This window comes from Paramormyrops kingsleyae, chromosome 7, assembly GCF_048594095.1.
Source record: "Paramormyrops kingsleyae isolate MSU_618 chromosome 7, PKINGS_0.4, whole genome shotgun sequence".
NCBI classification, from domain to species: Eukaryota; Metazoa; Chordata; class Actinopteri; order Osteoglossiformes; family Mormyridae; genus Paramormyrops; species Paramormyrops kingsleyae.
Genome location: NC_132803.1, coordinates 21,596,953 through 21,612,186, shown reverse-complemented (window position 1 = coordinate 21,612,186; position 15,234 = coordinate 21,596,953). Strand labels below are relative to the sequence as shown.

Below are 15,234 nucleotides of genomic sequence, written 5' to 3'. Positions count from 1 at the left end.
TGATCTACCATTTTCAGTAACTGCTTATCCTATGTAGGGTCATGGGGGTCCAGAGCCTATGGACGCAAGGCAGGGAACAACCCAGGATGGGGCGTCAACCCACCACAGGGCACAAGGCAGGGAACAACCCAGGATGGGGCGTCAACCCACCACAGGGCACAAGGCAGGGAACAACCCAGGATGGGGCGTCAACCCACCACAGGGCACAAGGCAGGGAACAACCCAGGATGGGGCGTCAACCCACCACAGGGCACAAGGCAGGGAACAACCCAGGATGGGGCGTCAACCCACCACAGGGCACACTCAAACACCAGTCACTCTCACACCATTCATTCACACACTCACACCACCGGGCAATTCGGCAACTCCAATTAACCTCAGCATGTGTTTGGACTGTGGGGGTTAACTAGAGCATTTGGAGGATACGGCGACCACACGGACCCAGGGCAGAGACTTGAACCCAGGTCCCAGAGGTGTGAAGCAACAATGCTAACCACTGCACTACTGTGCCAACCAATGAGCAATACAATGTTACCAAGATATTAAAAGGGTTCGAGTGCATTGTGGCCTCGTACTAGATAAGCAGTTATGGAACATAGATGTTACCTCAAGTAATTTCAATGATTTTAAAAAGGATGTGTAATCAATCATCGGCAAGTTACTCAGTCCATGTACCATATTCCCCTTTTTAAAAATGCGGTGAAAAATGCGGTAAGCAAAGCAGCCGGATCGAGAGAGGCACCTTCTGATCGAGCATGGTCTGCGCAGCCTGGCCCATCACGCTTTTGGCGTCGCTGGTCTTCTTGCGGTTGATGAAGACAATGCCACCAAGCCAGCAGACAATGCCGACCGTCCCGGCATATACGAGCTCCTTCTTGGCGATCATGGTGCAGCGGTCGGGAAGGATCTCCATCATGCCTGAAATATGTGCGGGGGGAAGCACATACAAGCCAATCAGACATCCTCAGAAAGACAGGTCTGAGTTGGGAAATATGATCCTGTTCCACTCAAAGCCCTTCTTAGTTAATGACATTAGGTACATTATTAGGCTGTTTGATTCTGACACTACAAAAACTCAAAAGTCAAGTAGTACTTCAGAAAGTGGACCTCAGAACTAAAAATGAGCTTTACTGCACCTTCAAAACTTTTAAAGGCTTAATAAGAAGTTTTCATAAGGTGCAAGAAATGATGATGTATCACATGAAAACCCATCAAGAGGATTTTCCCTGCAGATTTCCTTTAATAGCAGACCGACTTTTTATGAAAACAGCTAAAGGACTCCATGACCTGGAAAACCTTTATTTAAAAAAAATCATGCTACCACCTGTGATACCTTTCTGAATTCCTAATTAAAAACAAATAAACATACAAGTTATAGGGGTGTCTGTAGTCAAAATTAGTCGTCAAAATTACCTACGGAAAGTATTCATTTCTGAACCAGAAGCATGGTGGCAGTATCATAGGGTACAGGCGTCTTAGCAGTATCATAGGGTACAGGAGACTTAGCAGAATCATAGGGTACAGGAGACTTAGCAGAATCATAGGGTACAGGAGACTTAGCAGAATCATAGGGTACAGGAGACTTAGCAGAATCATAGGGTACAGGAGACTTAGCAGAATCATAGGGTACAGGAGACTTAGCAAAATCATAGGGTACAGGCGTCTTAGCAGTATCATAGGGTACAGGAGACTTAGCAGTATCATAGGGTACAGGAGACTTAGCAGTATCATAGGGTACAGGAGACTTAGCAGTATCATAGGGTACAGGAGACTTAGCAGTATCATAGGGTACAGGAGACTTAGCAGTATCATAGGGTACAGGCGTCTTAGCAGTATCATAGGGTACAGGAGACTTAGCAGAATCATAGGGTACAGGAGACTTAGTAAAATCATAGGGTACAGGCGTCTTAGCAGTATCATAGGGTACAGGAGACTTAGCAGTATCATAGGGTACAGGAGACTTAGCAGTATCATAGGGTACAGGAGACTTAGCAGAATCATAGGGTACAGGAGACTTAGCAGAATCATAGGGTACAGGAGACTTAGCAGAATCATAGGGTACAGGAGACTTAGCAGAATCATAGGGTACAGGAGACTTAGCAGAATCATAGGGTACAGGAGACTTAGCAGAATCATAGGGTACAGGAGACTTAGCAAAATCATAGGGTACAGGCGTCTTAGCAGTATCATAGGGTACAGGAGACTTAGCAGTATCATAGGGTACAGGAGACTTAGCAGTATCATAGGGTACAGGAGACTTAGCAGTATCATAGGGTACAGGAGACTTAGCAGTATCATAGGGTACAGGAGACTTAGCAGTATCATAGGGTACAGGCGTCTTAGCAGTATCATAGGGTACAGGAGACTTAGCAGAATCATAGGGTACAGGAGACTTAGCAAAATCATAGGGTACAGGCGTCTTAGCAGTATCATAGGGTACAGGAGACTTAGCAGTATCATAGGGTACAGGAGACTTAGCAGTATCATAGGGTACAGGAGACTTAGCAGTATCATAGGGTACAGGAGACTTAGCAGTATCATAGGGTACAGGAGACTTAGCAGTATCATAGGGTACAGGCGTCTTAGCAGTATCATAGGGTACAGGAGACTTAGCAGTATCATAGGGTACAGGAGACTTAGCAGTATCCTAGGGTACAGGAGTCTTAGCAGAATCCTAGGGTACAGGCGTCTTAGCAGTATCATAGGGTACAGGAGACTTAGCAGAATCATAGGGTACAGGAGACTTAGCAGAATCATAGGGTACAGGAGACTTAGCAGAATCATAGGGTACAGGAGACTTAGCAAAATCATAGGGTACAGGCGTCTTAGCAGTATCATAGGGTACAGGAGACTTAGCAGTATCATAGGGTACAGGAGACTTAGCAGTATCATAGGGTACAGGAGACTTAGCAGTATCATAGGGTACAGGAGACTTAGCAGTATCATAGGGTACAGGAGACTTAGCAGTATCATAGGGTACAGGCGTCTTAGCAGTATCATAGGGTACAGGAGACTTAGCAGAATCATAGGGTACAGGAGACTTAGCAAAATCATAGGGTACAGGCGTCTTAGCAGTATCATAGGGTACAGGAGACTTAGCAGTATCATAGGGTACAGGAGACTTAGCAGTATCATAGGGTACAGGAGACTTAGCAGTATCATAGGGTACAGGAGACTTAGCAGTATCATAGGGTACAGGAGACTTAGCAGTATCATAGGGTACAGGCGTCTTAGCAGTATCATAGGGTACAGGAGACTTAGCAGTATCATAGGGTACAGGAGACTTAGCAGTATCATAGGGTACAGGAGACTTAGCAGTATCATAGGGTACAGGAGACTTAGCAGTATCATAGGGTACAGGAGTCTTAGCAGAATCCTAGGGTACAGGCGTCTTAGCAGTATCATAGGGTACAGGAGACTTAGCAGAATCATAGGGTACAGGAGACTTAGCAGAATCATAGGGTACAGGAGACTTAGCAGAATCATAGGGTACAGGAGACTTAGCAAAATCATAGGGTACAGGCGTCTTAGCAGTATCATAGGGTACAGGAGACTTAGCAGTATCATAGGGTACAGGAGACTTAGCAGTATCATAGGGTACAGGAGACTTAGCAGTATCATAGGGTACAGGAGACTTAGCAGTATCATAGGGTACAGGAGACTTAGCAGTATCATAGGGTACAGGAGACTTAGCAGTATCATAGGGTACAGGAGACTTAGCAGTATCATAGGGTACAGGAGACTTAGCAGTATCATAGGGTACAGGAGACTTAGCAGTATCATAGGGTACAGGAGACTTAGCAGAATCATAGGGTACAGGAGACTTAGCAGAATCCTACGGTACAGGAGACTTAGCAGTATCATAGGGTACAGGAGACTTAGCAGAATCCTACGGTACAGGAGACTTAGCAGAATCCTACGGTACAGGAGACTTAGCAGAATCCTACGGTACAGGAGACTTAGCAGAATCCTACGGTACAGGAGACTTAACAGAATCCTACGGTACAGGAGACTTAACAGAATCCTACGGTACAGGAGACTTAGCTGCAATGGGGAGCATGGAAACCCAGAGGAACTAGAGAATCCCAAAGAATGAAGCCATCAATTAAGGCAACTATAAGGGCCATCAAAATAACTAAATCATGTTAGTCTGCTAGTCTTTCTGGCTTGTTTCTGCCAAAAACAGCCCATAAAATAAAATCTTGGTCTGGATTTTTACTTTCTGGACCTGAAATGTGCACATATGCTGCTGTTGGTAACTATGACTGACACCACTGAACACTGAGGGCGTGTGTCTGCAGCAGGGGAAAAGTCATACTGGTGTGGCAGTGAGTTCAGAGCATGCTGTGCCTTCAGAGGCCCCTCACACACATCTTTGAAATGAGACACAGTAATAGCAACAGCCATCTTCAGCCAGGAACTGCCACTAGATGGTGACAAATTCCTTCACCTGTCACAATGGAAAAAATATTTGCCTTGCGCTAAATGTTTATTTTTTCTTTTCCCCACAGCTAGATATATACTAGAATGACTAAAGGTCAACCATTACATGACAAAACTAAGCAATTGAATCAATCATGACTCTTATTAAGGATGGAAAAAATTAAGCCTTGAAACCCAGGGGTGGTGGGATTACCAATGTACTGTTGTCTCCACACAACAACTTAATGGCCAGTAATAAACCAAGCTTGACATTTAGTGGTGACTGTCGACAGGATAAGGGTCAAGAAGCATGGCAGCTCTAGGATGGCAGCTCTAGGATGGCAGATCTAGGATGGCAGATCTAGCATGGCAGAACTAGCATGGCAGAACTAGCATGGCAGATGTATGCGAGTGAAACCGTAGCTATCAGAAAAAAACAGTCAGCAAATTAAAGATATTTTCATTACTACTGTCAGCGTGCAGAGTGCTGCAAAAATATTCGCATCTATCAAACATGCCCCTTTAAAGCCAAAGATTTAGGAGATCGAGTGTCAAAGAAGACCTAGAATCAGCACTGAAGCATATTTCACATTGACTAAACAAAAGCCAGCTGCATATTAACCAAAACATTTTGCCACATGGTGTGTTTTAAAAGCCCATTTTTTTGCCCTTGCAAAAAAGGAGAGAAATTTTCTTTACATTCCATTAAAAAGAAACTCCACAAAATAAGTATATTAATTATAAAATTAATACCAATAAGCATGACAAAAATTTATAAGAGAACATGAAATTTATGCACACCAATATGCTGTGCAGATTCCCCATAACAGGGGTTAGATAAGTTACTCTTACATGACACTATGCATAGCCTGAGTTACATGAACCTTTAGGCAAATAAGAAAAAGCAATTAGAGGACACAGAATTATTTATTTTACAGACATTTATACTTATTTTATGAAGTGACCAGTAACCAGTTCAAAATATAGAATCAAGATTATGCTCATCATGCTTATCTGCTGTCTAACTTGAGCTATGTCAAAGAACTACCATATATTAGGAATTGTGTGTGTGTGTGTGTGTGTGTGTGTGTGTGTGTGAGTGTGAGAGAGAGCGAGCGAGCGAGAGTGTGTGTGTGTTTGGGAAAGGCTTTTAAACCCTTTGTAATTATCTTTATTTCTACTCAAATAACTCCTAAAATGTGATCTGGTCTACAGCTAAGTTATCAAGCAACACATTTTACACTGCCGAATCTTTACTGAACAAATATAAAAAAAAAATCATACTCATTGATGGAAAAAGCTATTATACACAATAACCTCAGTTTTCTATAGTTGCTCATAGACCTATGCAGAAGTTAGGAGGTATTTTGGCCAATTCTTCTACACAGAACTGTTTCAGTTTGTGTACATTTTTGGGATGTTTGCCTGATTGGGCCTGCATTAGATCAAACCACAGAATTTCAATGAATGTCAGGTTCTTCTGATGCAGCTAGTCTGTTGCTGATTTCCTCCTGTGTTTTGGCTCACTGTCATATTACACGGCACAACTTCTTTTGACTGTTATATTGCAGGCATATCACAGTGGAATTTCACTTGGAATCAATTTCTCTCTCAATGACTCCAAGCTGTCCAGACTCAGAGCCCGCAATGTACCTCCAAACCATTAAACTCCCTCCATTGTACATGGCTAGCATTTAGCAAAAAAAAAAAAATCAACTTCTGTCCCATCTACAGAACATCACTCCAGGAGTGCTTTGGGATGTTCATGCAAATGTGAGACAGGCAGTATAGTCCAAAGGGCAGTATTTTCCTCTCTGGTAACCTCCAGAAACTCCATTCACATCAATAATTTTCTTATACTATACCCATGGCCACGGACAGCTTCAACTTAAGAGATGCCTGCAGATCCTTAAACGTCACCTTGTGTTTCTTTGACATTTGTTTGGATTCCATGGTGTGTCACTGCACTGACCTGTGTAAGACACTCATTCCAAGGCTGAGGCACAAGGGCGCTGAATTTCTTCCATTTGCAAACTATCTGCCTGACTAGGAAAGTGCAGAGACTTGGGTCTTTAGAAATCCTTCTGTAGCCCTCAGATCACATGAATCGATTAGAATGCCTCCTATGATCCCGAAGATTCATATGCATGTCCAACGTAAATGCTGTGCATATAGTTTAAGTAAGAGTTTTAAATGAAGTTTTAAGACTTAAACCACATTCTGGGAGACGCTGATGCAGAAATTCAGTCTCACAAAATTGCACAACTGTAAAATGCTTCTTTTTCACATTACAGTGCTCACAGGTGGTCTTGGGGCACTTGCTTTATTCTGCAAAAATTTTGCAAATTTATTTGTTTCATAAAATTCCATTGACACGCAATGTTTAACATATCTGCACATATCTTCCGCAAAGAAATTTTCTTTCATCAAGTGCCATTTCTTTTGACTGACTCATTCAGTTCTGTTCTTGCCTTTTTGCTATTTACTGTTTTTGCAGTCACTGGCTCCCTAAGAAATACTAAACAGAAACATTTGGTGTTAAATGTTATTGCAAAGGTGTTACTATTTACAAAGCATCCAATAAGACTGCATGTCAATTAACTTTTTAACTCAATGACAGCTCTTTTAGAACTATAATTTTGGTTTCAATGTATTACTACTAGAAATGTTTTACTTAAAATTATTGGTTGTTTCTAATGTGATACATATTTTTTGTAAGCAAAATGAATACAAAAATGTTTTTTGTAATTAAACTAATAAATTAGCAATATTTTAAATGAATTGATCAAGCGTGCCAAAACTTTCTGTGATCACTGTATATCCCGGTCAGAGTAAACAAACAACCTCATGATTACAATCAACATCATTGACTTGCACTGAAATCTATTTGCAGCAATAACAATGTCAAATATCTTTTACTGCAGAAATGCAGCTGGCTGAAGAGAACGCCACCAAACCTCTGCTACTGAACATGCAGGAGTGCAGTTTTGCATGGTGGAGCTGATAGGGAGTGAGATGGATCCATCCAGGCAGTGTTTTTATGAGAGGAGGTCAGGGTACGTACCGAGGACGTCCAGGGAGCTCTGGTGGTTGGAGATGATTACAAAGGGCCCTTCAGTCTGCAGGTGCGCCCAGCCGCTCACCTCGAAACGGAGGCCGAGGAAGTACTTCACGTGTCGCACCAAGAAACGGATGACTCTGCCAATAAAATATTAGGCACATTTCACACATTTTAGCAGCTGCAAGTTTTATATAAATCAAAGTATTGGGTTTGTAGAACATTCTTCCTGCTTTCTGAGCATTGTGTTTCACAGATGTGTGAACAAAGCATAGGTGTGTAATAATTTATGGATCATCATGATAAAAGTAATATAATATGATCCTTTTGCAGCAGCCTTGTCAATACTGGACTTCAACATGACATTTAAACCCATGTTTATTCATTAGACTTGTCTGCAGTTAGACTGCAAATGAAGAAAACAGGAAATAAACACACAGGACAAACTGGAGCCCGGATAAGCAGAATACATACACTCGACTGAGCATCTGATAATACAAGGAAATGAAGTTAAAATTAAGAGATGAGAAATCAGTCAGCAAATTAAGTAAGTAAGCTGCACACAAGGCGCTATCATTGTAGACCTTAAGTAGATACAACAGAAGCTGCCATTATATACAGGAATGTTCAGCTGTGTTAACTGTGAAAGGCAGACTGCACCCTTATTCTTAGCATTTTATGGTGACAAAAACAGAGCTTGTTTTTGCCTAATCACTGTGTGGGGGGTGGGGGTGTCACATGCTACTTATTTAGTTCTACTGGTGGTTCACTGGCACAAAGTCTCTCTCTTTCTATTGTGTTTCAATCTCTGTCTACGCAAGATGAGTTTGCTACTTGCACCTAAAGCATTATTCCTGCTTTTGGCGTCTCGTGTTAACATACAGTACTGGCAGCACTAGCCAGGGTTTCCCTGTCTCATGCCCAGGGCGTCTGAGATTGGCTCCAGTGAACCTGTTCTGGGTAAGTGGTATAGAAAACTGGTGGATGACTGGACAGGGGATCTGTGATGGGAAATATTAAGATTCAAAATACTACACAGGTAGGATAACCCAGTTCCCAGAGCACACTATAACAAAATATATAGATATTTCTCCACAAGGTTTAAACTGGAATCAATATTTCTACATTACCCTTATTCGCCATTATTATGTCTTCTAACTACTTCACTGCCAATTATGCTGTGTACAGAATTACTAGGCAAGTGTGTATCTTGGTTGTATCTTCTCTGCGGACCAAGAATTTCAGTCCAGATTAATCTCCAATTAAAAATGGACTATTTAAAAATAAAGCATGCTCAGTATTTGTTCCGAGTATTTATTTCTTTGGAGTAAAACAGGAAACCGGAGGTATTTCCCTGTGCACACTTAAGAAAATTATTATTAAAATGGGCCTGAAAATGGGCCTGAGAAAGAGTAGGAAAAATACAGCATAGTAAAGTGCAAGTCAGAGGAATGCAGGAAACTGCAAAACATTTAAAATATGATCACAGTACAGTCGAGTATTTTGTGCCCAGCAGCCAAAGAACATGGAAGTCGCATGTAGAAAGAAGACACAAAATGACAATTATCTGTGTCAATTTAAACGTGAAACTTCCAGAAACACTTTAGCAAACTCATTATTAAAACTGAAATATGAATGGAATCTCTGGAAGCACTATGTGCAGTGTGCGACGTGACTGTAGTCACAGAGGCTGAAACACAACCTCCACTCAATAAGGCACACAAGCCAAAATGTCGAGAATGAGCATGGACCCAACTTCATACTGATTTTACAAAGGTTTTGTGGACAGACGCCACGAGAGTGACTCGATGATGCAGATGGTTGGGCCTGTGGACGGACACCTTCTTTGAACACCTACAGGGAGGTGGAGAAGTCAAGGTGTGGACTGCAATTATCAGTGATGAACTTGCAAGACCTTTTCAACTTTGCAGATGGTGCTAAAACGAACCCTAAAATCTACTGCTAGTTTCTAGAAGATTCCATCTTCAACTACAGTATTGGCAGAAGAAGGCAGCAGCTTTCAAAAAGTTCATGATATTCATGCAAAAAAAATCCTGGAGCAAAAGGAAACTTAAAAAGTGAGTTCAGAAGTTTTTCAGAAATCTCCAGGAAGAGTACCTGCCTAATAATTCTGCACACAGTGTACCTACAATTACGTTTTCAGAATTCACTTATCATCAAGAACATATGTTATTTAAAATAAGATTTTTCCAGTACATAAAATAACCAGCTCATCTTTTTACTAACTTTTATTCCTGCCTTCCATGTTATACACAGTTTCATAGATCAGAGCACAACGTTTTCAATGACAGACACAACTCTACAGGAGTGGAGGAGACAAACCATAAACCTAATATTTGTTTTAACAGGAACAAAAAGGTCAAAGTGCCATTGAGATGATAAGTATGGTAATTCGGCTGGCCTCAAAGATCATTCAGTTATGGCAGTGGGAGAGAGAACCAGACTCATTCTTCTTATAAAGGACAGTTGACTGCTGCATGCAGTCAAGAATCTTCAACTGGATCAGACTCATAGCACAAGTCAGCGTCAGAACAGCATGCTCTCCACCCTGCAGGGTTTTCAGATGCACTTCTGCTTTCATTGCCCTTCAGTGACGTTTCTCTTGAATGCCTGTTTTTCTATTGTCTCTCCTACATGATAGTACTTCACTGAAAGATCCTCACATGAGCACACAAATAACTTTTTGTCCTTTGCAGCAGATTCAAAACTTATTAACATGTTATTACCAGTGTCACTGCATTGCTACATTTAAACTGGATGTAAGGATTAACAAGCAATTTATCATTATTAGTTTGATGTTGATTCTCCCCAACCATTTACATAACACTCCTCCAGAATACTACTTCCTGTCTAGGTCTCCCAATGGGATTTTCATGGTAGCGATAACTGCATCAACCCATCTTGTTGCTGGATGTCCTCTTTCTCTTTAACCTTTCTATACCTTATGGTCTTCATATACAGTTGTGTTCAGAATAATAGCAGTGTGTCTAAAAAAGCGAATAAAGCTGGAAAATTTTAAACGTAGTATGCATTTTATAAAATGTTTAACAAATAGAAGTCGTTTATCTGTGATTTCATGTTGGTCGAAGTTTCCGTTTTTTAACAACTGTATACGATTATTTTCTATACAAATCAATTCAGGTGAAACAAAAAATGTACGTACGTGTTCATAGTTGCAAACTCTTTCAGACTCTCACCCAAGAAATCTTACGGCAAATCTATATTCCATTCTCTACTTAAAATTAGCTGCATCAAAAACGTTACGGCAGTTTGCAAACCCTACAGACTATTTACAAGGTAATAAAACTTACATGCATGTAAATGTGTGTGCAGAACAGAGAACAGAAAATCTCACTCCATGCAGCTGACCAAAGTTGCCAACCCTGCATTTTATTTTAAATGAGAAGTAAAATGCAGTTTTCGACCTAAGCAGCTTATCATTCCTTTGCTTTGTTATACTAGGACAAATACAAAACGAATGATTAAACATTATATGCGTCTCTTTTTATGACCGCGTGCCCATAGCCAACTGTAATAGCGATTAAAGCGATCTATTCTTTTAGTATTTATGTTAAAGCAAGACTTTTATTTTATTACTGATGTGGGATTAATCTTTGGAAACACTTAAATTTAATAAGCACAAAAACATATGACATAAACACGACTGTATTGTGGGTTTTACGGCTTTTTTGGAGGTCACCGACTCCGCTGCTGAGAGAATCACTGACTCTCATTGTTGTTTTGATGGTTTAGCGGTATACTAATGCTATTGCCTATTAACAAAAACCAAAGGTATGATACGCTGAAGTATATTGCAGCTGGTGTTTAAAAGGAGCTCGCCGGTTCTATTGATGATAGGACCTTTCTGAAACAATCTCGGACCATGAAATAGGAAGGCAATTCACTTACAGCTCAGTAGCGGAATCAATATTTTTTCCGCACAGCGAATGCAACATTTTCTTCGGGTTTCACGTGTTTGCTGTTTGTGGGCGTGTACTCCGTCGCCTCGGGCCACTTGTGATTGGTGAGCATGACTGTCACATAAGGGGAACAGCGCTTGTGATTGGTGAGAACGGACTGTCACATAGGGAGCACGGTATGAGTTTGGAAAACTATTCTTACAACAGTTTTAAACCTTGGGTCCGACGTGCTGTATAATGTATGTCCTAAATAGCAGCCTTTGCGATTTGATTTGAAATCGATAAATCGTTCAGCCCTAATCAACACTATTACTTAAATATCCCATATCTGAAACATGACTGTATATTTCCAAAAGTTGAAACTGCTGCTATCCAGCGACATGGTATTCTGCTACACTGAACTGAAATACAAAGTTTGGCATATTTTGCATTTGCGTGCAGCCATATTTGTATCACTCCAAATCAGTGGGATCAGAAGAAAATGAAAAAATAAATAACATACATTTCACTAGTTCTTTGTTCTATTGAGATTATCGACTGACTTTGCTACAGCATAAGAGCAGCAGCCGTCGCGGACATATATGGTCACCCCACCGTGACTGGGATACCTAATGAGACCCGTAATCACGCACTCAGACACAAGTGCAGGTGCTATGCAGAATTTTTATTAAACAGAAAACACAAAGAATCCAAAATTGGAATACCCGGCTGAATATCCCATTTTGGGCAGGTGGAGATCCCTCACAAGCTGTCTGTAAAATGAACTTGAGAAATATTGACAGGATTGGATTGGGTCACGAAGATGTCATGAAATAAAGTGGTACAAATCGGGCACGGTCAAAAAGTATCCCATAAAGTGTAATGCTGCACATGTGCAGGTGTGAGAAGTGCAAACTGGGCAGGTGGTACAGATCGGGTAGAGAGAGCATGACACAGAACAGGTAATTCCAAAAAGGAGGACTCTGCTTTTGTTTATAACTATAGTTGAAAAGTGTTTTCCATTTATCATTTTGTATTTTATCACTTTGTATTTCTGAAGGCATGTGTTGTCTACTTATTATATTTCATATGTTTACACTGTGAGCCTTATTTTCCTGCTTTGGTTTAAACTTGAAAGTGTTCCATGTTTACATTTGACATTTTATGTTGCAATATTTAGGTTAAGCTTATATTTATTTTGTTTTTTAACTATAGTTAAAAACTATATGTTTACCTTTTTATAGTTTTAACTCATATTTTATGTTTTGTTACATGCTTAATTGAAAATTTGCACAAATATTCTGAACAAAAGGAGAAAATCATACACGAGTAAATACCTTTATTTGTTGAGGATGTTAATTCAAAATATAAGAAATAGGCCTCTCCATGTGGTTATTTTATATAATCCATTAATTGAATTGACAGAAACTGTGCTATATTGTGAAATGTATCGTGATCTGTATATGAAATTACCTGCATGGGGATATGAGATTCTGGTCATATCGCAAAATCAAAAAGGTTAAGAGAACTGGATGCAAGACCGCATTTGTCGAGCAAAAGAAAGTCTCAAAACCTCATAGCATGCCCACATTCACAAAGCAATCTGACTACAGAAAACGAGCAGAGGATACGTCTCCAGGAGTTTGAATGCCACCCCTGCGTGTGTTGATTTTGCACATTATGCTAGAGTTCACAGGGGTTTCCTTTCACAAGACATGTGCATAGGTAAAAATGTCTCTCTAAAATTGTCCATGGCGTGTGTGACTGTGAGCCCTATAATGGACCGGTATCCCAAACATGACATTCCATGACGAGCGTCCTATGAGGGACTGCATGCTCAGTGTGACCCTGTACTGGATGAGTGATAATGAAACACTGACAGAGGAATGGAAATTCTATAAACGTACAAGCGTTATGTACACCTATGATTTGGTCTCAAAACAGAATATTTTTTCAGGTCACAGTTGATCTGGATACAAGCAGTCAAACAGAACCGCACAGTCAATGGCATCCTCCCATATCCATACTGTATTATTTACAAAGGTATATCTATACACCCATCCATTCAGGCCCGGAGCCCATCTCAAGCAGCACAGGGCACAATTAAGGGACGGCAAACCCCCTGGACGGGATGCCAGCTCACCACAGGACATACCCTATTAATGCTGACGCAAAATGAATTCCCAAAGTTGTTCTTCTCATTTACCGGCAAATGGCTATTTTAAGAATGGAGCACTGGGCCACAATTGGTCTGACAGGCTCTGGGATCCTGCAGATTTAAAGTACAGTGCATTCACTGGAGGAATGGCGGTTCCCTTATAAAATGAATTAGTTTCGAAGTAATAGAGAAACAAGAAAAATATTTTCCCAAATATGTAGCATGTTATCACTACACTGCAGCACGGTTGCTAAAAAAAATAACGTTAAACATTTGGGATAATTTATTTTAATGCCCATATATAAGTTACTTTAGCAAATACGTTTAAATAAAACATTCAAAGCTAGCTATGATTACACTTAAGTACTAATACATAGCCATTGTGTTTACTATCTACAATCAACAAGGCGACTAAAGTTAAGGCTGCATTGACTCATAAACATAGCCGGACGCCAACAATAATCTACAACTTGTTGGTGATTATCAATAATCCAACAATCGAAAATAATCGGCACGTGGCGTTCTAGAATACAAGATATACGCAGCAGTTTATGATCACAAACGTGTAGATATTTAACTAACATATATATATATATCAGCCAATTTTATTACGACCCTAGAAATCGTAACTGTAACCGTGGGAAAAGTGACAAGCAGCGGCACGTGATTTCACTACAGAATTGCCCATCATTTGGGGTAACCTACAGTATTTATTATTAATGATATACATCTTGTATTTAAATTCGCTATGTTTCAAGGGCGAATTTAAACCCACCTAAACAAATGTAATATATTGCATATTCCAGGACTAGATGGATTTTTATCATTCGTGTCATATTTTCAAAATTGTCCAGTAATGGGCCCAAGAACCTTCACTGCCTATTCTTGTCGACAACGAAGCGTCAGAAGACCATTAGCTGTAGCATAATATCTGTTTTGCAACGTTAACTTCTTAGGAAAAAAAAGATGAACAAACAGAACACCGTTATATCTCATCCAGCTAATCGCTGATCTGCGTTCCTCGCATTCATACTCATATTCAGCCATGATGGTGCGGGAACGGATTCATTTTATAAACAGCACAAAACAAACCTATGGCTGCTGTGGCCGCTAATCCGAGCATCTACCGATACTGACCATTCGCTAAACATAGATATTTCCCCTGCGATTGCTTTTATGAATTTACTTACCTCATGTTTTCTATGTCTCTGCCTCCGCTCTTTAGAATACAGATGGGGATCGCGAACACGGCCAGAAACATCATCCATGCTACATAGAAACATTTTTTGAAATAAAACACGAATGTGCTGCTTGTGAAGAACAGGACCGGGATCAGCAGCAGCACTATCATCCAAAAAGCATCCATCGTGACCCTGACGGCGGAGGGCTTTAACGGCGCTGAACGGCTGGCGTGATCTGCACCGCAGCCCTGGCAGACATTACAACTTCCTAAGCAAACACTTGGGCAACTTTCGCGCTTCACAATCAAACCTTTCCCCCCTCAAAGAAATACAGCTGTCCGGAGCAAGTAATAAATGTGGCAAATCCAGGCAGATTAATAATTTAAAGGGAATTCACTCGCGATTTGATGGAATTAGTATCCGTGAAACCTACATGTTACATTTGCCGAAGGAAATTGCCTCGGCAAAGAAAGAAATTTCCTATTTCCGGTTCTA

At 40.6% G+C, this 15,234-nt stretch overlaps 1 protein-coding gene across 2 annotated transcripts in view; it reads right to left on the bottom strand.

Moving 5' to 3' along the window:
- The window catches only part of agpat2 (1-acylglycerol-3-phosphate O-acyltransferase 2 (lysophosphatidic acid acyltransferase, beta)), a 24,136-nt gene extending 8,902 nt beyond the window's left edge, over positions 1-15,234 (bottom strand). Inside the window, exons 1-3 of one of the 2 annotated variants that reach the window (XM_023817989.2) lie at positions 14,749-15,234; positions 7,487-7,620; positions 743-918 (exon numbers count right to left, since the gene is read on the bottom strand). In XM_023817989.2, coding sequence (XP_023673757.1) covers positions 743-918; positions 7,487-7,620; positions 14,749-14,924 — 486 coding nt within the window. In that variant the 5' untranslated portion in view covers positions 14,925-15,234. Of the gene's footprint in view, positions 1-742; positions 919-7,486; positions 7,621-11,410; positions 11,491-14,748 lie in introns of those variants that run through there. The other variant, XM_023817990.2, reaches the window with a different exon arrangement.